This window comes from Esox lucius, chromosome 11 (genome assembly GCF_011004845.1).
Source record: "Esox lucius isolate fEsoLuc1 chromosome 11, fEsoLuc1.pri, whole genome shotgun sequence".
Lineage (NCBI taxonomy): Eukaryota > Metazoa > Chordata > Actinopteri > Esociformes > Esocidae > Esox > Esox lucius.
In genome coordinates this window covers 2,600,701-2,627,249 of record NC_047579.1, presented here as the reverse complement: position 1 = coordinate 2,627,249, position 26,549 = coordinate 2,600,701, and the positions used below count along the sequence as shown (strand labels likewise).

At 42.9% G+C, this 26,549-nt stretch overlaps 1 protein-coding gene across 3 annotated transcripts in view; it reads left to right on the top strand.

Annotated features, from left to right (window-relative positions):
• The window catches only part of hirip3 (HIRA interacting protein 3), a 45,610-nt gene that overhangs the window by 6,962 nt on the left and 12,099 nt on the right, over positions 1-26,549 (top strand). For 2 of the 3 annotated variants that reach the window (XM_010866831.4, XM_020051272.3), the window contains 4 exons: positions 3,981-4,128; positions 16,082-16,654; positions 17,001-17,182; positions 17,376-17,526. In XM_010866831.4, coding sequence (XP_010865133.2) covers positions 3,981-4,128; positions 16,082-16,654; positions 17,001-17,182; positions 17,376-17,526 — 1,054 coding nt within the window. Of the gene's footprint in view, positions 1-3,980; positions 4,129-16,081; positions 16,655-17,000; positions 17,183-17,375; positions 17,527-20,233; positions 20,567-26,549 lie in introns of those variants that run through there. The other variant, XM_020051271.3, reaches the window with a different exon arrangement.

The following is a 26,549-nucleotide window of genomic DNA, read 5'->3' as shown; positions in this document are numbered from 1 at the left end:
TTGAGGCCTTTTAATGCATTAATTATGAATTGAATTGAAGAAGGGGGGAGGTTTTGGCTAAAAGACCAGATTGTGGGATTCAAACCCCAGCTACAGCAGTACATGGAAAGGATATAATACCTTAGACCACTCGACCACCCTAGGCCACAGGTATCTGAATGGAAGTTGAATTTAACAAATTTAGATCAGTGAAATTAAACCTAGTTTTAGGGGAAAGGAAAGGGAATATCTGATTTTGCACATAAGGGCAAACTGAGATTTGGCTTCCACAATTAACTTTAATCTTTGCAAATGGCCAAATTGAGGGATCTGCTTGGAGTGCGATTACTCAAGGAAATCTCTACTGACAATGCCACCCTAAATGCTTTATTTTTCTTTGCAGATCTGAAATGAAAGAAGAGAAGGTTTAATAGTGGTTTAGTACAGTCCTTACTTGGTCCGCTTTATGGAATGTGGAATAAGCACATTCCATGCCTGATTAGTACACTAGGTAAAAACGTTGTTTTGCGGTCCCAAATGATTTCCATTGCTATGCAAATCATGTCTACTTAGTATTGGGACAATGAAGCATTTTTAAAGTGTTTACTCTTGCTATAAATATAGGTATTTTTGTATATTATACATTTTACCTTATTTAATGGTTCAATTTCTGAGTGTAAAAACAAGCTGATGAACAGCACTGCAATTTGAAAAAAATTATTATCATCTTAATGAAGTACCCTACCATTCATAAGTTTGTGGTCACTTAGAAATGTCCTCGTTTTCCTTGACAACATGACTTATTATTGTGTCCTTCAAACTTGCTTTTATTAAAAAATTCTCAGTTTGCAGATTGCCAAAGGTCTGCAAGGCTAATTTGTTCAGGTAGTCTGTGATTTCACCCCATGCTTTTTGAAGCTCCTCCCACAAATTGAATTGGCTTGATGGGCACTTATGTACCATTTGGTCAAGCTGCTCCCACAACTGCTCAATATGGTTGAGACTGTGCTAGCACATTATACACACAATATCAGCTGACTGCTTCTTCCCTAAATAGTTCTTGCATAGTTTGGAGCTGTACTTTGGGTAATTTTTCTGTTGTCAGAGGAAATTGGCTCCAATAAAGCACTGTCCCACATGGTATGACATGGATTTGCAAAATTAAGTGATAGCCCTCCTTCTTCAAGATTCCTTTTATCCTGTACAAAACTCCCGTTTTACCATCACCAAAGCACCCACGGACTTGATCACATTACCTACACAATGCTTGACAGATGGTGTCAAGCAGTCCTTCAGCATCTTTTCATTTGGTCCGCATCTAGGGAAGGTTCTTTGTGATCCAAACACTGTAAACTGTTGTCTGTCCGTAACACTTTTTTCCAAACTTCCTCTGTCCAGTGTCTGTTCTTTTGCCCATCTTTTCTTTTTGTTGGCCTGTCTGAGAGATGGCTTTTTCTTTGCAACTCTGTCTAGAAGGCCAGCATCCCAGAGTCGCCTCTTCACTGTTGACTTTGAGACTGGTTGCGGGTACTGTTCAATGAAGCTGCCAGTCGAGGACCTGTGAGGTGTTTGTTTCTGCAACTAGACACTGTATTTGTCCACTTGCTCAGTTGTGCACCGGGGCCTCCCACTTTCTATTCTGGTTATAGACAGTTTGTGCTATTCTGTGAAGGGGGTAGTACACGGCGTTCTAAGAGATCTTTCGTTTCTTTGCAATTTCTTTGGAGTATCATTCTCAGAATAAGAATACTGAAAATGTTCTGTAGAAAGTTATTTGTTTCTGGACATTTTGAACCTGTAATTCAGGGATCTCCAAACTATTCCACGGAGGGCCGAGTGTCTGCAGGTTTTCGCTCTCTCCTTGTATTTGATTGACTAAGTAGGTTACTAATTGGTTCGTTTCTACCCTCACCTGGTTTCTTAGGTGTGAACTGGCAACCAATTTATAGGAAAAACCAAAAACCAGCAGACACATGGCCCTCCGTGGAATGGTTTGGAGACCCCTGCTGTAATTGAACCCCCAATAACTGATGCTCCTGATACTCAACTGGTCTAAAGAAGGCCAGTTTATTTGCTTTTTAACCTGCATAACAGTTTTCAGATGTGCTAACGTAATCACAGAAGGGTTTTGTAATGATCAATTAGCCTTTTAAAAGGATGATCTTGGATTAGCAAACACAACATGCCATTGGAATACAGAGTGATAGTTGCTGAAAATGGGCCTCTGTATGCCTATGTAGATATTCCATTAACAATCAGCTGTTACCAGCTACCACTCTACACTGTATTTCTGATATAATATTTTTTTTATTTGCTTTTCTTTGAAAAACAAGGACATTTCTAAGTGACCCCAAACTTTTGAACGGTAGTGTGTATTTTCATACATTTTTAAGGTTTTATTGGACAGAAAATGTCCAAGTTCTCAAATGTTCTCACTCTGCTCCTCTTCTCACACCACTGGCTTCCAGTGGAAGCTTGCACCACTTCAAACCATAGTGCTTGCCTAAGAAGCTCAGAGGGAAAATGTTGCCCACCCCTTTCTAGCATGCCCCAACCATGTATCCCTACCCAAGCTCTTCATTTTAGATGTGGAGCATCATTGAACTGCAATCTTCAGGTGTTGCCATAGATGTTCAATGGGGCTCAAGTTCAAGCTTTGGCTGGGCCGCTCCTGGATATTCCCAGACAAATACCAAAGCCACTCCAGCCTTGTCTTGGCTATGTGCTTTGGGACATTGTTTTGCTTTATGATAAATATTCACCCCAGTCTAAGGTCCTGTGTGCTCGGATTTCTTCAAGGACATCTGCATGTTGCTCTGTTCATCTATCTCTCAAGACTGACCAGTCTCCCAGGCCCTGGTATTGAGATGCATTCCTATAGCACGATGTTCCCACCATGGTATTAGCCAGATGATGAGAAGCTGTTCCTTGTTTTGCTAGGTGTAGTTCTTGACATTCAGTTTAATAGTTGTCCCCCAACCATTCCGGCAATGGATTCTGTCCATATGTATACCACAGGCGAGGGAAGACAAAGATGTCTTACTGTTGAGAACCGGCATACTTATTAGGGGTCCAAGCAGCGAAGCTGCGGGAACCCTATTGTAATTGTTAGTTTTTTTAATTATAATTTTTCTCTTTCTAACACTGTTTTTCCAAGTTTACCAACTTCTACTGGCTAACATTTTTTGTTACTTGGCACATCCATTGAGGGCTCTGCCAAACTCAGAAAAACTAATTTTGGTGTCCATAGGTCAAAGCCTCTAGCGCCACCATTGGGTCAAAGTCGCGATTTTCCAACGCTTATAACTCAGGCTGTGATTGGCCTAGAGACATGAAACCAGTGTCATATGATGCATGACCACATGCTGAACAACCTTCCTAGAGGCCGTTTTAATTTGCGCCTAACTCGATTTTCTGCTATTTTGGATTTTGTGAAAAACCTAATTTTTCACAGGTTACAAATTTCAAAACACACTGTCATCCTATGGAAACTGTCATAATTCCCATGGTAGTCCATTTGTTCAGACGTTTCTAACATTGGCCCCAAAATCCCTTATTTAGATTGGAAACATGATATTTGGAGTCAAAATACTGTGCAAAAAGATGGTCTATAAAAATAATTGCTATATGGCTCAAATTATTTCGATCAGGCTTTGTAATAATTGAGACAACCCTACTGTTGTTGTAGCCTATTAGCTCTGTTCTAAAAGATTGTGAAGAACTCATTCTGCTGACTAATTTAAATAAAAAACATTTGTTGGATCATTGCGTTTGTTTTATTGCTATGTAGGCACTCTATAATTTATCTTCAGGTTGTTTGATTTAAATCACAAATTTGGTTCTCTAAGTTTTATAAAGGAAGAAAAATTGTGGGAACTGTAGATTTCTTCGGTTTGGTGCATGGTGTCACGTCAGTGTTGGGTTTTTACATTTTCATTTGTTGAGGATGAACATCTGCGGCAACACTTTGATTGTAATGTGGACCTCCATCCCCATTTCAGGACTGTGACAGTGACACCATTCCATGTATTACTCCGATTCCTCGCAAGCGGAAGTGGGATGAATCCAAGGAGAAAATGGACAAAGGAAACAGTCCCAATGCAGATGTATCTGATGCAAAGAGAACCAGGCATACGTTAGCCCCTGCAGGTAATGATTTCCAAAAGTTGTCACTCAACAGAACATGACTGTCAAGCTGCCCTGGAGAAGGCAATGATTAACTAACCTGAGTGAAAAAAAAATCTATAACTTAACATGTTTTGTGTGGTCAAATCCTTTTTAAGAATTTACAAATACTTCAGTCGTTCTACAAACTCGGTCTTAAGAAGTTGCATGAAATGCAAATAAAAACAGAATTATTTATCACTGTATTTATTTGACAGAGAGACAGATCAAATATTATTGTTTTTGGAAAGATATATGCCCAATTTGAATTTGATGCCAGCATCATGTTTCATAAGAGTTGGGACAGGATTTCTGCTGCTGAACTGTTCGGGATCTCCTTTGTCATATTTTTTGTTTCATAATGCGTCATAGGTTTTCAGTGGGGGACAGACAGGCCCGTTTAGCACCCAGACTCTTACTACGAAGTAATGCTGTTCTAATACAACAATCAGCCATAACATGTAGGGTTGGGTATCGTTTGAATTTGAACGATTCTGATTCCGATTCTGATTCCTTGTTTCGATTCCGGTTCCTAACGATTCTCGATTCCGATTCTTTTAAGAGGCAGGGTCAAAAAAGTTTAAGATATTTTAAATGAGCTAGCTAACCAACGGTCTTTCTGAAGGAAATAGTCTGACCTTCTCCATACATTTTATGAACTTTTTACTTTATATGAACTTTACTATGAATTTCTCACAGGGCTGTTTTCAACTACAATGTAAATATCAAATCTGTGAACTTGAATATAAATATTATAAATTATGAATATATTTTCACAGGGGTACACTTTCCTCAAGTGAGCTTTATTTTTGAAAACCTCATGAAAACACATATACTGCAGGAACTTAAACATGTTACCGTGCTCTCACAGAGGGGCTAACCTGGTGCAGAATAGCTAATAAACAATAATAAACAACTTGTAAAACCCAGTCCAGATTAGCAGCAGGTACAGTATTAAATCAGAAACAGTTCTTGTTTAGGAAAATGATCATATAATCTGCCTTCTCAGGCAGGATGCGTGAGCGTTCTGGACAGATAGTATCTCCTGCTGTGGAGAAAACACGTTCGCTGGGTGTAGAAGAAGCTTGAACGCATAAATAGGAGAAAGCGAGATTTGAATTATACTTTAAGAGTTTACCAACACTGTATTTCTCCTCTGTTGACCTCTTACCCAACTTTACTACACCGGGACTCTTTATGGACATAATTAACAGAACTGCTCGCCCCTGAACACCCGACGCTAAGTATCATTAAAATGCCTTATCATTGTAATTATTGTAGCTACAACACGGAGGAGAATTATCGTTCGGAGGGGAATGATCGGCAGGCATGTTCTGCCGGTGGCCTTGAAAAACTAAAAACTTTAGTCATCGGCGATTCCATTACCCGCAGTATTAGACTAAAGAATCAGCCGGCGATCGTACACTGTTTACCGGGGGGCAGAGCCACCGACGTAGCCGCAAATCTGGGGCTGGTGCTAGCGAAGTCTAAAACTGGCAAGTATAGAGAGTGAGGAGATATTGTTATTCACGTTGGAACCAACGACATTAAGATGAAACAGTCAGAGGTTACGAAGTTCTGTTTAGAAAAGCGAAACCACACTTTGGTGGACGCTTCTTCGTTGGTGTTCAGCGGTTTCTTCTTCCGGTCGACGGACTGTGAATCGAAACTAGGAATCGAAATTTAAACTTTTGAACGATACCGGGAAAATCGCAAAGCTAGTCCCGGTTCCAATCAATACTCGATACTCGATACCCAAGCCTACTGACATGTGAAGTGACTAACACTGATAATCTCCTTATCATGGCATCTGTCAGTGGGTGGGATATATTAGGCAGCAAGTGAACATTCTGTTCTTAAAGTTTGTGTTTTATGTGTGAAGCAGGAAAAATGGGCAAGCGTAAGGATCTGAGCAACTTTGAAAAGGGCCAAATTGTCATGCTAGACATCTGGGTCAGAGCATCTCCAAAACCGCAGCCCTTTTGGGATGTTCCCAGTCTGCAGTGATCAGTACCAAGGAAGGAAAACATTGAACTGGCGACAGGGTCATGGGCGGACAAGGCTCATTGATGCACGTGGGGAGCGAAGGCTGGCCCGTGTGGTCTGATCCAACAGACGAGCAACTGTAAGTTAGCTCGTCTGTTGTTTAAGTTAATGCTGGTACTAATAACGGTGTCAGAACACAGCGAATTGCAGTTTGTTGCATATGGGGCTGCGTAGCTGCAGACCAGTCAGGGTGCCCATGCTGACCCCTGTCCACTGCTGAAAGTGCCTACAATGGGCACGGGAGCATCAGGACTGGACCATGGAGCAGTGGAAGAAGGTGGCCTGGTCTGATGAATCAAATTTCCTTTTTCATCACGTGGATGGCCGGATGCGTGTGTGTTGCTTACCTGGAGAACACATGGCACCAGGATGCACTATGGGAAGGAGGCAAGCCGGCGGAGGCAGTGTGATGCTTTGGGCAATGTTCTGTTGGGAAACCTTGAGTCCTGCCATTCATTTGGCTGTTTCTTTGACACGTACCACCTACCTGAGCATTGTTGCAGACCACGTGCACCCTGACGGTATTGACCTCTTTCAGCAGGGTAACATGCCCAGTCACAAAGCAAAAATGGTTCACCAATGTTTTGAGGAACACAATAACGAGTTCAAGGTGTTGACTTGGCCTCCAAATTCCCCAGATTTCAGTCCAATCCAGCATCTGTGGGATGTGCAGGGACAAACCGGTGCAATCCATGGAGGCCGCACCTCGCAATTTACAGGACTTAAAGGATCTGCTGCTAACGTCTTGTTGCCAGATACCACAGTACACCTTTAGAGGTCTAGTGGAGTCCATGCTTAGACAGGTCAGGGCTGTTTTGGTGGCAAAAAGGGACCTACACAATATTAGACTGGTGCTCATTATGTAATGGCTGATCAGTGTATTGTCTTGCAGAAATAAGCAAGGCCTTCCCAGAAAAGGGTGTTGTCTGGATGGCAGCATGTGTTGCTCCAAAACCTGTATGTTGTTCAGCATTAATGGTGCCCTTACAGATGTGCAATGGTGCCCTCACCCATGCCATGTGCACTAATGCATGCCCATACCATCACGGATGCTGGCTTTTGAGCTGTACGCTGATAAGAAGCCGGATGGTCCCTTTCCTCTTTAGACCAGTGGACGTGGTGTCCATGATTCCCAAAAATAATTAAAATGTTTGCACTTTGCCTCATTCCATCTTAAACGATCTTGGGCCCAGAGAAGGCGGCAGCAGTTCTGGATCTTATTTACAGTTTTTCTCAAAAGTTTACATACCCTTGGAGAATTGGTAAAATATGTTACATTTGGAAAGAAAACACGGGTGAGCAGGGAAAACACATGTATTTTATTTCTTATGGGACTCACATTCAATTGTAGGTTATAACAGAATAGCACAATCAAACGAAACAAGGCAACAAAGAAAAAATGCACTGACCCCTGTTCAAAAGTCTGCATACCCTTAGTTCTTAACAATGTGTATTGCTCCCTTCAGCATCAATGACAGCATGCAGTCTTTTGTAATAGTTGTCTATGAGGCCCCAAATTCTTGCAGGTGGTATAGCTGCCCATTCGTCTCAGCAAAAAGCCTCCAGGTCATGCAAAGTCTTTGGTCGTCTTGCATGAACCGCACGTTTGAGATCTCCTCAGAGTGGCTTGATGATGTTAAGGTGAGGAGACTGTGATGGCCACTCCAGAACCATCACCCTTTTCTGCTGTAACCACTGGAGGGTCAACTTGGCCTTGTTCTTAGGGTCATTGTCGTGCTGGAAAGTCCAAGAGAGTCCCATGCGCAGCTTTCGTGCAGAAGAATGCAAATTGTCTGCCAGTATTTTCTGATAAAATGCTGCATTAATCTTGCCATACATTTTCACAAGATTCCCTGTGCCTTTAGAGCTCACCTACCCCCAAAACATCAGTGAGCCACCACCGTGCTTCACAGTGGGGATGGTACTCTGTTCACTATAGGCCTTGTTGACACCTCTCCAAACATAGCGCTTATGGTTGTGACCGTAAAGCTCTATTTTGGTCTTGTCACTCCAAATGACAGTGTGCCAGAAGCTGTGAGGTGTGTCAAGATGTTGTCTGGCATATTGTAACCAGGTTTTTTTTGTGGCATTGACGAAGTAAAGGCTTCTTTCTGGCAAATATAAACAAGCATGTCAGGTCTTCAAGACTTGTGGAATCCAGTGCATATGTAAGACCAAGCAACATTCCACACTCCAATTTGGTAAATGTTATAAAGGGGTTGCAGAACTAAATGTATGGCATATGTCAGAATTAACTGTATAAAGATGCGTTTGTTGAAACCTTTTTCAGAAGTTGTCAAAAACTTGTGTAAATTATCTGATAGTGGGCTGTACAACTTTTACCTTTTATTATTTTTTTATCAAATCAGAATGGTTTTGGATTTAATAAAAGTAATCAAAGTTTGATCTAACATATTTGCATTAATAGGACAACTATTTTGCACCAGAAATCCATTGATTGTTTTTACCAAAAGTGTCAATTTATTTGCACTGATAATTTATCCTTTAAATAGTATTTGATTACTGATCTACCAATTGTTAGTTCTCCTCTGGCGTGTATGTTCTGTCAAAAATCTGTTTTTCTGTATTGAAAGAACTTAATTCAACTGAGATCTGGTTCCAATCCAAGCAGACATCACCACACACATGCATGAAGCATATCCATGAAGCACCTCCATAAGGCATATATACAGTGGGGAGAACAAGTATTTGATAAACAGCCGATTTTGCAGGTTCTCCCACTTACAAAGCATGTAGAAGTCTGTAATTTTTATCATAGGTACTCTTCAACTGTGTGTGACAGAATCTAAAACAAAAATCCAGTGTTTGATATGACAGAAAAGCAGAACTTCGTATTTGGTACAGAAACCTTTGTTTGCAATTGCAGAGATCATACGTTTCCTGTAGTTCTTGACCAGGTTTGCACCCACTGCAGCTGGGATTTTGGCCCACTCCTCCATACAGAACTTCTCCAGATCATTCAGGTTTCGGGGCTGTCGCTGGGCGATACAGACTTTCAGCTCCTTCCAAAGATTTTCTATTGGGTTCAGGTCTGGAGACTGGCTAGGCCACTCCAGGACCTTGAGATGCTTCTTATGGAGCCACTCCTGTGTGTTTCAGTCGTTGTTATACTGGAAGACCCAGCCACGACCGATCTTCAATGCTCTTACTGAGGGACGAAGGTTGTTGGCCAAGATCTCGCGATACATGGCCCCATTCATCCTCCTTTCAATACGGTGCAGTCGTCCTGTCCCCTTTGCAGAAAAGCATCCCCAAAGAATGTTTCCACCTCCATGCTTCACTGTTGGGATGGTGGTTCTTGGGGTTGTACTCATCCTTCTTTTTCCTCCAAACACGGCGAATGGAGTTTAGACCAAAAAGCTCTATTTTTGTCTCATCAGACCACATGACCTTCTCCCATTCCTCCTCTGGATCATCCCAGATGGTCATTGGCAAACTTCAGACGGGCCTGGACATGCGCTGGCTTGAGCAGGGGGACCTTGCGTGTGCTGCAGGATTTTAATCCATGACGGCGTAGTGTGTTACTAATGGTTTTCTTTGAGACTGTGGTCCCAGCTCTCTTCAGGTCATTGACCAGGTCCTGCCGTGTAGTTCTGGGCTGATCCCTCACCTTCCTCATGATCATTGATGCCACACAAGGTGAGATCTTGCATGGAGCCCCAGACCGAGAGAGATTGACCGTCATCTTGAACTTCTTCCATTTTCTAATAATTGGTCCAACAGTTGTTGCTTTCTCACCAAGCTGCTTGCCTATTGTCCTGTAGCCCATCCCAGCCTTGTGCAGGTCTAAAATTTAATACCTGATGTCCTTACACAGCTCTCTGGTTTTGGCCATTGTGGAGAGGTTGGCCCATAAACAACACAGGGCCCCTGCATTGCCACCTTACAGAAACATTTGTTAACCAACATTCCAGTGACAACCTACTAGGACAGAATACAAGAACACAGAAAAAATGTATATACTACCTAAGACAGAATCATTACACTAGTGACTAAATAGTGGACTTTACATTTTTCGGTTCCTTCAAAAGTCTTGTACGACCAAAAATGTCAAAAGTATGGGACCGCTTGTACATTTGAAGTGGTGCCATTACTCATGGCATGGGAGCACGACTGTAATGCATGAGCATGTAAAGAGAGTACTCATTGTAGCCTTGATGAGAGGGCTCCGCATGGTACGTTAATATAATACAAAGCTGGCATCAATTTTAGTTTTTATTCATGGAGTTTGTTTTTAATTGAGAAATGGTTAACTCAGCCATGCATTCAAGATTAACATTAACGTCAATTTTTCACCACTATACCGGGGATTTACTTGAACACATTTCTGTGTAGTTGAGCAGCTTCGGCTAGCTGATGAATTTAACCCATTACTGTCACATTCTGTTAGTTATTTATTTCTCCACAATAGACATGTTGAGGTTTTTTAATGCATTGCAATTTGCATTAGCATTTACAGTATCAGAGGTCAAAAGTCTCTCAACCAGCTTCATGTAGTACCCCGGAATACTTTTACAACAGTCTTGAAAATGATATTAGGATAAACCTTACATTTGTGCAATTTAAAAAAAAATATATATTATAAGTACTGCCTACAGTAATGAAAGCATTGTAAAAGGATAAGAAAAACATTTCTCTAATAAATAATGTATTTTAAATAAAACACTTTTTATTCTGGTTATGATGTATTTTCTATCAGATTAATCAAAGTAGTTATCGGCTGATTAATCGAATATCAAATTAGTTGTTAGGTGCAGCCCTAACCTGGAGCATGCGATGAAGGTGAAGGTCGCGACCGAATGCATCCCATCTTCAAATGGATGCCAAATCACGATTAGGAATCGGGACACCAAAACTGAACTTGCTGAGGCTGTCACTCGGCTCTGAACCCCAAGAAACCAAGGGGAAAGAGTAGAGGTTTGTGCTACTACCTGCTGACAAGACTCTGCTACTGACAGCCAGTCGTCCAAATATGCCAACATTCTGATCAACTGTGGACTGTGGAGAAGAAAAAGGAACTCCAAATGTACAAAAGGAAATACAAATGATCCAAAGCATACTACCTCATTGGTGAAACATGGTGGAGTAGCGTCATGCCATAGACCTACATGACTGCCTCTGGAACAATCTCACTCTAACACAAGGTGGCTGCAGCAGAATTAATCCATGAGTGTACAGATGCATCGTGGTTACCAATGTACAAGACCGTAATGCCCAGACTCATTGGGTGTCAGTTGACAATGCAACTGGACTATGGCCCAAAAAACATTGCAAACGCAACCAAGGAGTTCTTTCGGGGAAAGAATTGAACGTTTTATGCTGGCCTAGTCAATCTGTTGATTTGAATTTGATTGATCATGCATTTCACTTGCTGTGGAGGAGACTGAAGTCATAAACTCCCCAAAACAAAAGTGTTTAGGCACCTTCCCTTTTTCCACATTGTGTTAGGCACTTCATTTAGAATTGGTAAAAACAAGAAACCAGACAAGCCTAGTTCAGCTGTCCTGCAATAGAAAATGTTGATTGTGGCTGTCCTCTCGAGAATCGAACCCAGGTCACCTGCGTGAAAGGCTGTATCATTAACCACTCTACACAGAGCTGTACGTTTGCCAGGTGTCAGTATAGCCTCTAGACATTATATAATTTTGTCACTGATTAACATCATGCTAGGTTTGAATATTTCATTAGACTCCATTAACTATTGTGTTCAACTGAGTAACGTTTCTTGTTAAGTTTACCTCCACCGCAAATAGCCTCTATGAACTGTATGGCTTTTGCCACTGGCTGTTTTAACAGCTTATTAGCCATTCGTGAATGACATTGATACAATAACTACTGTATCAATATAGGGTCGATAACTGACTTTTTTTGTCAAGTGACAAGACAAGAGAATCATGTAGCCAGCGAAGTGTTTGTCTATCCTGAACAAATCTTTAAATCCACCAGAACTGTTTTATTTTAGGCTTCCTATTACATAGCTACATAGGGTTGTAGCCAGTCAAGTTTTTGTCTTGAACCTCAGGCGTTCTGACTGTTACAGGAGTCGAACGTGGGACCTGTTGTCTCTAACCAATACACTATTTAACAACGGGCAGTCAGTCAGTCAGTGACTAAATATGTACCTGGCTGCTTGATTCAAGTGAGTTTTAGGGATACACTTAATACATGGAATGGCCTAGGGTCCCCAGGAGAGGTTCAAGAACCATTCTTCAAACTGATATTTACAATCTCAAGAAGTTTTGGCACTCTTCATGAAATTCAGTGAATATGAATAAAAAGACTTAACACAATTTGTTATTTTAGGCTCAAACATAAGGGGGAGTCATATTATTTTATTACAACACAATTTCTCAAACACAAAACATTTAATTGACTGGTATGATTTTTTTTCCCTGCTAAACAGCCCCCAAAAAGAACTAAACAGACTAAGGGGACTTGAATTTATAAAAGATTATATTTATCCAATTTCCCTGACAGCACAATGTTGACGTCGCCCGGTATGGCGCAGCCCCACCCTGGAGCCAGGCCCGGGGTTGGGGCTCGTATGCGAGCGCCTGGTGGCCGGGCCTTCCCCCATGGGGCCCGGCCGGGCTCAGCCCGAACGGGCGACGTGGGGCCGCCCTCCCGTGGGCTCACCACCCACAGGAGGGACCATAAGGGGCCGGTGCGAAGAGGATCGGGCGGCAGTCGAAGGCAGGGGCCTAGACAACCCGATCTCTGGACACGGAAACTAGCTCTAGGGACGTGGAATGTCACCTCGCTGGCGGGGAAGGAGCCTGAGCTAGTGCGTGAGGTTGAGAGGTTCCGATTAGAGGTAGTCGGGATCACCTCTACGCACGGCTTGGGCTCTGGAACCACACTCCTTGAGAGAGGATGGACTCTTCACCACTCTGGAGTTGCCCATGGTGAGAGGCGGCGGGCTGGTGTGGGTTTGCTTATAGCTCCCCAGCTCTGCCGCCATGTGTTGGAGTTTACCCCGGTGAACGAGAGGGTCGTTTCCCTGCGCCTACGGGTCGGGGATAGGTCTCTCACTGTTGTTTGTGCCTACGGGCCGAACGGCAGTGCAGAGTACCCAACCTTCTTGGAGTCTCTGGGAGGGGTGCTGGAAAGTGCTCCGACTGGGGACTCTATTGTTCTACTGGGGGACTTCAACGCCCACGTGGGCAACGACAGTGACACCTGGAGGGGTGTGATTGGGAGGAACGGCCCCCCTGATCTGAACCCGAGTGGTGTTCAGTTATTGGACTTCTGTGCTAGTCACAGTTTGTCCATAACGAACACCATGTTCAAGCATAAGGGTGTCCATCAGTGCACGTGGCACCAGGACACCCTAGGCCGCAGGTCAATGATCGACTTTGTTGTCGTCTCATCTGACCTGCGGCCGTATGTCTTGGACACTCGGGTGAAGAGAGGGGCGGAGCTGTCAACTGATCACCACCTGGTGGTGAGTTGGATCCGATGGCGGGGGAGAAAGCTGGACAGACTCGGCAGGCCCAAGCGTACTGTAAGGGTCTGCTGGGAACGTCTGGCCGAGTCTCCTGTCAGAGAGATCTTTAACTCCCACCTCCGGCAGAGCTTCGACTGGATTCCGAGGGAGGTTGGAGATATTGAGTCCGAGTGGACCATGTTCTCCACCGCCATTGTCGAAGCGGCCGCTCGGAGCTGTGGCCGTAAGGTCTCCGGTGCCTGTCGAGGCGGCAATCCCCGAACCCGGTGGTGGACACCGGAAGGGATGCCGTCAAGCTGAAGAAGGAGTCCTATCAGGCCTGGTTGGCTTGTGGGACTCCTGACGCAGCTGACGGGTACCGACAGGCCAAGCGGGCTGCAGCCCGGGTGGTTGTGGAGGCAAAAACTCGGGCCTGGGAGGAGTTCGGTGAGGCCATGGAGAAGGACTATCGGCTGGCCTCGAAGAGATTCTGGCAAACCATCCGGCGCCTCAGGAGAGGGAAACAGTGCCCTACCAACGCTGTTTACAGTAGAGGTGGGCAGCTGTTGACCTCAACTGAGGATGTCGTCGGGCGGTGGAAGGAATACTTCGAGGATCTCCTCAATCCCGCCGTCACGTCTTCCATTGAGGAAGCAGAGGATGAGGGCTCAGAGGTGGACTCGTCCATCACCCGGGCTGAAGTCACCGAGGTGGTTAAGAAACTCCTCGGTGGCAAGGCACCGGGGGTGGATGAGATCCGCCCTGAGTACCTCAAGTCTCTGGATGTTGTGGGGCTGTCTTGGCTGACACGCCTGTGCAACATCGCGTGGCAGTCGGGGACAGTGCCTCTGGGATGGCAGACCGGGGTGGTGGTCCCTCTTTATAAGAAGGGGGACCGGAGGGTGTGTTCCAACTATAGGGGGATCACACTTCTCAGCCTCCCCGGGAAAGTCTATGCCAGGGTTCTGGAGAGGAGAATACGGCCGATAGTAGAACCTCGGATTCAGGAGGAACAGTGTGGTTTTCGTCCAGGCCGCGGAACACTGGACCAGCTCTATACCCTCTACAGGGTGATGGAGGGTTCATGGGAGTTTGCCCAACCAGTCCACATGTGTTTTGTGGATTTGGAGAAGGCATTCGACTGTGTCCCTCGTGGCATCCTGTGGAGGGTGCTTCGGGAATATGGGGTCCTGGGTCCTTTGCTAAGGGCTGTCAGGTCCCTGTACGACCGAAGCAGGAGCTTGGTCCGCATTGCCGGCAGTAAGTCAGACTTGTTCCCTGTGCATGTTGGACTCCGGCAGGGCTGCCCTTTGTCACCGGTTCTGTTCGTAATTTTTATGGACAGAATTTCTAGGCGCAGCCAGGGGCCGGAGGGTGTCAGGTTTGGGGACCACACGATTTCGTCTCTGCTCTTTGCGGATGATGTTGTCGTGTTGGCCCCTTCAAGCCAGGACCTTCAGCATGCACTTGGACGGTTTGCAGCCGAGTGTGAAGCGGTGGGGATGAAAATCAGTACCTCCAAATCCGAGGCCATGGTCATCAGTCGGAAAAGGGTGGCTTGCCCACTTCAGGTTGGTGGAGAGTGCCTGCCTCAAGTGGAGGAGTTTAAGTATCTAGGGGTCTTGTTCACGAGTGAGGGAAGGATGGAACGGGAGATTGACAGACGGATCGGTGCAGCTTCTGCAGTAATGCGGTCGATGTATCGGTCTGTCGTGGTGAAGAAAGAGCTGAGCCGTAAGGCGAAGCTCTCGATTTACCGTTCAATCTACGTTCCTACTCTCACCTATGGTCATGAGCTTTGGGTCATGACCGAAAGGACAAGATCCCGGATACAGGCGGCCGAAATGAGCTTTCTCCGCAGGGTGGCTGGGCGATCCCTTAGAGATAGGGTGAGAAGCTCGGTCACCCGGGAGGAGCTCAGAGTAGAGCCGCTGCTCCTCCACATCGAGAGGGGTCAGCTGAGGTGGCTTGGGCATCTGTTTCGGATGCCTCCGGGACGCCTTCCTGGGAAGGTGTTCCGGTCCCGTCCCACCGGGAAGAGACCCCGGGGAAGACCTAGGACACGCTGGAGGGACTATGTCTCCCGGCTGGCCTGGGAACGCCTCGGTGTCCCCCCGGAAGAGCTGGAGGAAGTGTCTGGGGAGAGGGAAGTCTGGGCATCCCTGCTTAGACTGCTGCCCCCGCGACCCGGCCCCGGATTAAGCGGAAGATGATGCGATGCGATGCGATGCACAATGTTTAGGTATTTCCTATGTAAAGTTGTAAAGTAACTTGCCCCGGCAGACAATAATTCTGGGATTGACTTCAATTTCATTAATGGTATTTGTTTTTTCTTTTAGCTAACTCTTGATTATTTTATGGCTCATTATTTAAAGTATTTTTTCTCCAAATTGGATAAAAGAATGTAATTCTCTTTTTGTGCTCTCACATATTACGATTTCACAGATTATGGCCTTCAGAAACTGTTAAATGAAGAACGGCAGAGAGAGGAGGATGAAGTTAATAACAGTGGGATGACTAGTGATGAAGAGGGAGAAGAAAAAGAGCAGACAGCCCAAATGGCAACAAAGAAAAAGAAAAGGCGACACTTTGTCAAACCAACTTACTCAGAGGGTGAGGTTCAGACAAAAACAGCCAATCAGTGGATGAGAAAACAACACTCCAATGAAGAGGATTTAGAGGAAAAACTGAAAAAACAAGAAACCCACAAATCTGAAAAGGACCTAGTAAATTCAGACATTGACTCTGAGAAGGATACAAAATGGAAAATAAGAACTGTAATGAGGGAGAAAAATAACCAGGAGGAAGTGCAGAGTGAAACTACGAAAGGAACCCAGAAGAGGAGGAAAAGTGGAAATGGGGAAAAGGAAGAAGGTCTACAAAGAGGGAGCACTGGAAGTAACTCGAACAAGACTGAACAGTCCAAGGTAGTTGAGCAGAAGAGGGTGAAACGAGAAAGTAGCAACAGCAATGAGAATGACAGTGGTGCATCTTCAGATGAAGCTGACGGGGAAGAGGGTGAGAAAGTGTTTTTGGCCATGTATATTGTTTAATGATTCAATTAATTTAATTAACTGAACACAAGGTCCAGCTGAAAGGGGACTTATTTTAGCACATCACTTACCTCTGATTTGGACAGGTTCTATTAATTTGGATTGCTGAAGGGCAGAGTTAGAAATGTTTCATCTTGCTGCCTCTGGGATTCAATTTGGCAACCTTTTGATTCCTGGTCATATACTCTAACCACTTTGATATCGTAAAGTGAAAAATATAGGCATATGGTTCATTGTGTTGCCCTAACAACAAGGTAATGCTTATCCATTAAGTCCCCCTTCCTAAAGTTTTATAAAATGTTTTCCTGCAGAGGTAATAGAGGATATGGCGGCCAAGACGACAGAGGAGAAAGTGCAGGACTCTGACTCTAGCTCATCCCTTCCCTCACTGGAGGATGAACAGGAGAGCGAGAAGGTCCGGAAGAAGAGGAAGACAGTGGCGAAGCTGACAAGAAAGGGAGAAGGCTGTGATACTGGTTCTAAAGGTGGAAAGGTGAGTTTGACTCATTGATCAACATAATATGCAGTAAAAATTCCAACCCTAGCCCAAACACAGGTAGAGACTACAATTTTTCTAAACCTCAATCTCTTGTAATGAAAACTGCAGAGGCAGTGGCCTCTTTCTTAGACTCAGACCCATCCCTGGCTAATCCAGTCAATATGTGCTCCATCTGTGTAACATAAAGGATGACGACAATGCGGCGGTGGACAGGTTGAAGCGCTACATCGCCCTCTGTGGCGTGAGACGTAACTACAAGAAACTCCTGGATGGCTGCCGCTCCACCAAGTCAAAGGTGGCGGTGCTGAAGAGGGAGCTTGAAAATCTGGGGGTCACAGGTATATGGGTTTCTGGGTGAATTAATTCTATGCTGCAAAAATTACTTGTCAGAGATGGTTTGAAAAGGAAAATAAATATATATTTGAGGAGATATTTGTTTAAAATAAGTTAAATAATCTGACAAAGGAACAAGACATATTGCACTAGGTACGATTTCTTGAAACAAGCACAAATATTTGGGTATCCGACAATAGCAGGTAGCTTGGAATTGCTTGAAAAAATTGCTTCAAATAAGGTTCCAAAAGAACTGTTTCTAAAAAAAAGTTTAGACGCTGTGTAAAATGTAAAGAAAAACAATGCTATTATGTGCAAATCATTTAAACCCTATATCCAATAGAAAATAGTACAAAGACAACATATCAAATGTTGAAACTGAGAAATCTTATGTAAATATACGCCCTCTTTGAATTTGATGCCAGCAAAACATTTGAAAAAAGCTGGGACAGGGGCCACAAAAGTCTGGAAAAGTTGCGTAATGCTAAGAAAGGAACCTGGAGGAATATCTCACAAATAAATGATGTTAATTGGCAACTGGTCAGTAAAATGATTGGGTACAACAAGAGCATCCCAGAAAGGATGAGTTTTTCAGAAGTAGAGATGGGGAGGGGTTCACCACCCTGAAAGACTGCACAGGCAAATAGTGCAACAATTTAAGAATAATATTTCCCAACGAAAAATGTTAAGGAGTTGGGTAATATCATCATCTGCGGTGCATAATATCATTAAAAGGTTCAGAAAATCAGGAGAAATCTTTGTATGCAAGGGACAAGGCCGATAACCAATATTGGATGGCCGTGATCTTCGGGCCCTCAGATGGCACTACATTCAAAACAGACACGGCTCTTTAGTGGACATCACTGCATGGGTTCAGAAACATTTCTGAAAACCATTGTCTATGAACTTACAGGGCTCCAAAGTGCGACTAAAATGGTCGCATTTGCGACCAAATATATTTATTTGCGAGTGAAATTTCTGCCAAGGTCGCCATTGGCGACAATACAAATGTACTCCCTTTGATTGGAAAATTTGCATCCTACGTGCATGTTTTATAACCAGTAGCCTATCACTTCATTTGTTTTGTTAACGTCATTCATTTGTACATAGTCTGGCCCCCTTCCACTAACCGGTTAACCGATTAGTTTAAAATTTGCTCTATTTGAAATAACAGCCATTTCAAGCCGCGCCTGCAATTTCCACTCTGTTTGCGCCTCTTATATGCTATTGTCTATGGTTTGCAATGAGACATTTTAAATGTTTATTAATAAACAAGTGTTTTCTGTCGGCTGACTTGCGATCTTTGCAGTAGGCTATTGAAAATGCACATTTCCTACGGATTAGGCGCATATATAATATATATTTGTTTTTTTTTAGATCTGTGTAGAAACAGCTTTCTGTACATAATAGATATATTTCACATTTTTCAGGCCTGTGAGGCGAGTAGGCTACGGTTCGGGTTCATGATGATATAATCTCCAGTTCATGCGCCATAGCCTTATGTTGTGATTATTTATTAGTCTGCTATATACATTTTTTATGTATTATTTATGACGGCCAAACTACACTCAGTGGCCAAGTGATATGGACATAATCATGGTCTGTGGCAGTGACACTGGCTCAGATTCTGCGTACATTTTTAAAATTTGACTGTATATAGTTCATAAGTCGGAAGAGGAGCAACATGCACACAACAAGGTGAATAAAAGTAAGTGCATTGTTATGTGGCTCTTAAAAAAATTATTTGGCGCTTGTTTTTTCCCCCTATAATTGATTTATTTGTTTGGAGCCCTGACTTAGTATGTCGCTCCAACCACAAATACAAGTTAAAACTCTACCACGCAAAGAAGAAATCATATATAAACAAGATTTCAGATTATTTATTCTATAAACAAGGTCCAGAAACGCCGCTTTCTCTGGGCCCAAGCTCAATTAAGATTGACTGAAATTCGTCCTGTGGTCTGACGAATCAAAATGTGAAATTATTTTTGGGAGTCACAGATGCTGCGTCCTCCGGACTACAGAGAGATACCATCTGGCTTATCAGCGCACCGTGATGGTATGGGAGTGCATTAGTGCACATGGTCTGGGTTACGAGCACATCTGTGAAGGCACCCATACCATTAACACTGAACAATATAAACAGGTTTTGGAGCAACAAATGCCGCCATCCAGGTGACGTCACTGAAGTCCTTGCTTATTTCAGCAAGACAATGCAAAACCACATTCTGCACGTATTTCAACCGCATGGCTCTGTAGTAAGAGTCCAGGTGCTAAACTGTCCTGCCTGCAGTCCAGACCTGTCACCCATTGAAAACATTTGGTGCAGTATGAAATGAAAAATAGGTCAAAGGACACCACGAACTGTTGAGCAGCTGAAATCCTATATTAAGCAAGAATGGGAATACATTTCACTTTAAAAATGTCAGCAATTAGTCTAATCAGTTCCCAAATTCTTACAGAGTATTGTTAAAAGAAGAAATGATGCAACACCGTGGTAAACTTGCCTGTCCCAACCTTTTTGAAATGTGTTGCTGGCATCACATTCAAACAGGGCATGTTTATTTTTATTTAAAAAAAATATTGGGAACATTAATCCGAGAATAAAACAATTAAATACAAAATACATACAATGAACTGACATTAGCAATATCTACCAATTAAAACAAACACTTTTCTCAATATAAAAATCTAATCTTTTTTTTTTTTTAGGACACATGGACACCAAGTCATCCAAACGAAATTCCAATTGGATGCTGTCCCATTCATGAGGTGCTTTATATGAAAAGGCAGAACTACGCAACTCAGCAGTTCCAAAAGTTGTCTGTAACACTAGACATCTCTGTGATCTTGTATTGTAGCCAGAGGATCTAGTTGTCAACAGAGATGTTGCGTATACCTGGAGTAGGGTTTTATATACAAAAATATAGTAATGAAGGGGTCTACGCACTTTTAAGGAGGTCCAGCCAACTTTCTGGTAAAAGATGCTGTGATGAGTATTATAACTGTCTGATGTAATAAAACCAAGGGCACTATAATAAATTGAATCAAGCGTCTTCAGAGTAAAATTGATGCAGTTTGGTATATTGTATCATCATAGTCAAGCGCAGGCATGAAAGTTGTTTCCTGTTCATCAGGGAAAAGCAAAATCTATTCCTATAGAAGCAACCCTCTTTACATTTAAGCTTCTTAACAAGCTCATCTGTATGCTTCTTAAATGAAAGGTCACTGTCAATCCAAATTCCAAGGTATTTGTATGCAGGGATCCTTTCAATTATAGAACCATCCAAAGAATGAAGTACAAGCATTAAATCGTCTCTAACCCTAACAGGCAATCAGTGTAAAGGCTAGTACTGGAGTAATGTGTTCACATTTTGTTTGTTCTAGTTAGGATTCTAGCAGCCGTGTGCAGCACTAATTTAAGTTTATTGATTTACCAGGGTAACCGGAAAGAAGAGCATTGCAGTAATCTAATCTAGAAGTAACAAAAGCATCAAAAACTGCATCAGTTCATCAAAGGAGAGGTCAGGGTCATGGGCAACGCCAAGGTTTATTACCGTTTTATGGGATACGGCCATGCAGCCGTCGAGGTTCACAGTGAGATCTGCTAACAACGCTCTTTGTTTTTTGGGGCCTAAAACGAGCAGTTCTGTTTTTCTTGAGTTTAAAAGCAAGAAGTTCTCTGCTTCCACTTCCTAATATCTGAAATGCACGATTCCCAAAGTATACAATTTTGGGGCTTCTCCATGTTTCATCAAAATATATAACTGTGTGTCATCAGCATAACAGTGAAAATTTACATTGAGATTCCGGATTACATCACCCAGAGGCAGCATATATAGTGAGAACAATAATGGGCCCAGGACCGAGCCTTGAGGGACACCAAAACATACCATTGATTTGTCAGAGGATATACCATCCACACATACAAACTGATATCTTTCAGCTCAATATGATTAAACCAGGCTAGAACATGTCCACGTAGCCCAATATGGGTTTCCAGTCTCTCTAAAAGAAGGGAGTGATCAGTAGTGCCAAAGGCAGCACTAAGGTCAAGAAGCAACAGGACGGATGCGGAACCTTTGTCTGAAGCCATTAGATGATTAGAATGTAATTTGTTACCTTAACGAGTGCAGTCTGTGCTATGATGGGGTCTGAAACTGAACGGGAGTGTTTCATAAATGTTAATTGTCTTTAGGATGTCATTCAGGATGATTAGGATGTCATTCAAACACATTTTTCTAAGGTTTTTGATAGGAACAGGAGGTTCGATATTGGCCTCTAATTGTTTAAAAGGATTTCCGCTAATTTTAGTGAGTTTAGTACACATCCGGAAGAAAGGGAGCAATTTTTGTTCACCATTGGCTGAACTAGCACCGGAAATTGCTCCTTAAGTAATTTTGTAGGAATCTGGTCTGACAGTTTGTGGGTTTAGAACTCATTGCAAATTTAGTGAATGTGTCAAGTGAATACGGGATCACAAAATTCAAGTGTCCCCATTGACACCTGGTCAGGGAGGTTCAGGACATTCTCAAGACAGCTGAGATTTTGGGGAATACAACTATTTAAGGAGGAGTCAGTTATTTGTTTTCTAATGGTAATTCTCTTTTCATCAAAGAAGTTCATGTGTTCGTAATGCTAATGTGAAGACCCACTTCTCCACCCATCAGGTTGGATGAGTGAAGAATTTTTGTTTTTAGTGGTGCAACCGTATCTAAAGTATTTCGCAGTGCTGAGTTTAGATCCTCGATTAGATCGTTTGCAGAATTATTTACTCGGTCATTGATGAGCGAGCTTGGAAGTCTGTTTGTAGTCTGAGAATTTATAGTACTGCTTTTGCCGAGCAAGTGAGTTTTTGTATTTCAGGATTTTGGGGAAGTTATTAGATCTACAATATCTGGCAAGACTAAATCTAAGGTATGATTGTGGCAGTGCGTTGGACCTGAGACATGTTGGATAAAACCCATTCAGTCAATTATGGCTTCAAAGGCTTTTTGAAGAGGATCATTGGACTTTTCCATATGAATATTGAAATCGCCACAAATGTGAATACTATCTACCATGTCTACAAGGTTAGACAAGAATTCTGGATACTCATTGAGGAACATTGTGTATGGCCCGGGGGGCCTGTAAATAGTAGCTATGTAAAACAATGTATCAGCCTGGTTAACTTTCATGAGTAATGAAAACCAGTTCTTCAAAAGAATGAAAGCCAGTGATGTGTTTAAGAGTACATTTATATTTACTGTCATAAATATTAGCAACACCCCCTCCTTTTCGGGATGCACGGGGGATATGATCACTAGGATAGCTAGGAGCAGAGGCCTCATTTAGGGCAGTAAATTCATCAGGCTTTAGCCATGTTTAACACAAGCCAATAACAACCAGTTTATGATTGTAGATTCATTAATTTACTGCAACTGCCGTTGGAGCAAGGGATCAAACATTTAGGAGTCCCATTTTGAGATGCAAGGTAAAACAGTCATTTTTATTTGTGGCCGAGGTGGAGGAAGGCTTTATCTTAATAAGGTTGTTTTTGTTAGCACTACCTTGTTTAACTTTTCTCATCCTGGAACGAGTCACAGTGGCAATAGGTAAAGCTGTACTAACTACTCTGGCTATGCTATCGACAGACTCCACTATGCTAGCAGGCTGGCTAACAGCCTGCGGCCTGACCTGCACCCTATCTCATGGTGAGGCTATAGGAGTGAGACTCCTGTCAACGTTCCTAAATAAAAGAAGAGCACCACACCAGCTAGGATGGAGTCCGTGGCTCTTCAGCAGATCAGGCTTGGCCCTATTTCTGGGAGAGCCCCAAAAAGAGAGCCAGTTATCTACAAACTCTACTTCCTGCGACAGCCAGAACTCACTTTTCAGCCAGCGATTGAGTTGCGCAACTCTGCTGTAGAGCTCGTCATTACCCCTAGCTGGGAGGGGGCCAGAGACAATTACTCAATGCCGACACATCTTTCTAGCTAGTTTACACGCTGATGCTATGTTCTGCTTCGTAACCTCTTACTGCTCTGAGACATGGCCAAGGTCAAGAAGGCTGAAAAAAGACCACCACTGAATAAGATTTGAAATGTACTGAATAGATTGGGCAAATAAATACCTGAAGACAGATTTTTCAAAGGTTTTATGGACAGATGAAATGAGTGACTCTTGATGGACCAAATGAATGGGCCCGTGGCTGGATCACTAATGGACACACATTATAAGTCCATTATTGAGATAGTCATAGTACAGAGTTTCCCACCTGTCTTGCGAGAAACCTTCATACATATGAAATCACCATATCAGTTAATTTAAGATAATCATTGATCATAAGGAATTAAGTTAGTTTCCAATCAAGTGTCCTGTAGTTCTTGTCTTCAGTCTTCTCTGTCTTGCATCAGTGATGTAAAGTTCCTATATCTTATATTGGCGTCAGTTTGATGTGGACCCAGCGAATTGCCTGGTCGTCCTTACAAGTCAATGTAGGTGTGTAGTGGAATAGTAAGTTTCCAGCACTTCACTAATTCTAGATTAACACCACAAGTGTCTTCCACTGTGTTGGGACCATGTGACCTTTCCAGTCAACTGGTCCGTGGTACTCTGACCTGTAGTATGTGGAGTCCTTCAGGAATCTTGGATTCTTCTCATCTCGCTGTCGATGATTCATCCAGAAATGGAGTGTGAAGCCAAGTGATCTGACCCTGGCATTGTTCTGCCATCTGAGTGGTCAGGAAGATTTGGAACAGATAGGTCCAGTGTGGTTGTAGTACTCCGTATTGAAACATTTTCTGTACTCACACCCAGTTGTCTGTATCCAGTCGGTAATGTGATGGATCATCAGAAAAGGGGTTGTGATATCCCAATCTGGTGAACGTATAACTGCAGAACAGCAATTAGTGTGGTCCAATATTCCATTAAACTATCATCCACTGGGTAAAGTTCTGTCAACTCCCAACAATGAAGACAATAGATCAGTCTTGAAAACTTGTGAATCTCAGAAGTTCCATCATTAGAGTGAAGCTTACGCCCTATTAAGGCAAGCGGAAATTGACTATCATGCATTTATAATCTCCTGTAGTTACATGACTGACAAAATAGTTTTTTTTAGAAATGGTAAAATAAAGGATTTAGACCAGGATTATTCAAAGTATTTTATTCATCAAATGCCACTAATAACAGTCATTCTGAACAATGAAATTCGTGTGACAGGGCACACTGCATCTATACAGTAAGAATGAAATATTTAAAGCAAAAATGTTTTAATTTTAAAGATTTTGCATGCATTGCGATGTAAATTAGCAGCAATTTTAAATAGTAGATTGCGGAATATGAACAATATGGTATTGAATATTATAAATGTGTAATATGCCTATGAATGGTACATAAGTATTCTAATGTACATAGAAAGACATCAGAGCATTTAGAATGTTCATGTGATCAATGTGATCCTAGATCAGTGTTGCTGGTTGAGAAGCTTTATGGCCTGAGGGAAAAAACTGTGTGCGCCCCGATGCTTCAGTAGCATCTACCAGATGGCAGCCTGGGTGGCGGTGCTCTTTGACTATGTTAAGTGCTTTCCTAAGGCATCATGTATGGTAAATTCTATAGCCGATGAAGCACCCTGCAGACTACACCACCCTCTGGAGGGACTTGTGGTCAGCAGCAGAGCAGCTGCCATACCAGGAATAAATTCAGCCTGAGAGGATGCTCTCAATGGTGCACCTGTAGAAGTTGGTGAGTTTTTACAGACATGCCTAACTTCTTAACCTTGCCCATAACCCAGGGCTTTTGATTGGGTAAAGTCCAAACATTTACTTTTGGTATGACATCATCGATGCACTTGGAGGTATATGCTGAGTCATATTCTGTGTATTCATCATCATGTCCCCATCGGCTGCATCTCAGAACATATGCCCATCTGTTTTTTCAAAGCAGTCCTGAAGAGTGATATTGGATTCCACATTCTAGCGTTAAACTTCCCGAAAAAACGGCTTATACTGTTTTTAGGTGTGGTCTATAGGAAGGGAGGAGTTGAGTAAAGGTGTGATCCGCCTTGCCAATAACCGGGTCAGGGGTTTGTAACTGTTCAGTATTTTTGTATGACAACAGTCAAGCATCCTCTTGTCCATTAATTACTCTGTATAGGTTCTCCGGTGGCCATGTTTTTTTCCGCCTGCGTGGGTGTGTAGACTGCTGTGATTATAGTGGAGCTGAATTCCCTCGGAAGGTAGAAGGGCTGTACTTTAATAGTTGGTAGATCCAGATCTTGTGAACAGTGTGCCGAAAGTACTGCAACATCCAAGCCCCATCGAGAGTTAACCATAATGCAGACCCCTCCCCCTTTTACGTTTATCTGATCCAGCCAGGCCTCAACAAACACTAGCGCATAGCAGTTCACAATGTTCCGCTGGAAGTTAATTTAGGCGTGTAGTTCATCTATTTTATTGTCCAAGGACTGAACATTTGCGAGTATAATGCTCGGTAACGGCGGATTTCACTATCTCGTCCGAGGTCTACATAGAATACCGGCACGTTAACCTCTCTTCTTTCCCCTCAGTCAGCGTATTGGTAAACAAATCAGTGGCTGAACAAAAGAATCATAGAAGTGCTCTGGTAAGTAGTGAAAAAGTCTAATTTCCAAAAGTACTAGTCGATCATACTGTATGAGTGACCGTGCAGCATGAACAAAAATAAAAACAATATATCCGCAAGCGGAAATGGCGATGTCACTTCCTTCCAGGACCACCATTTTCTCTTAATTCAATCCCACTCATTCCACATGAACTTCTTTCTTTTCCCATTGACTCTTGTTCATTCCCTACAGACTTCCAATTATATTCCATTGAACACTGTTCATTCCCCGTTGACTTCCATTCATTCTCCATAGAGTCACAATCATTCCCCATTGACTTCCATTAATTTCACATAGAACCCCATTTATATTCCCCATTGACTTCCATTCATTTCACATAGATCCCCATTCATTTCCCATTGACTTACATTTATTCCTTATTGATTTCCATTAATTCCCCCT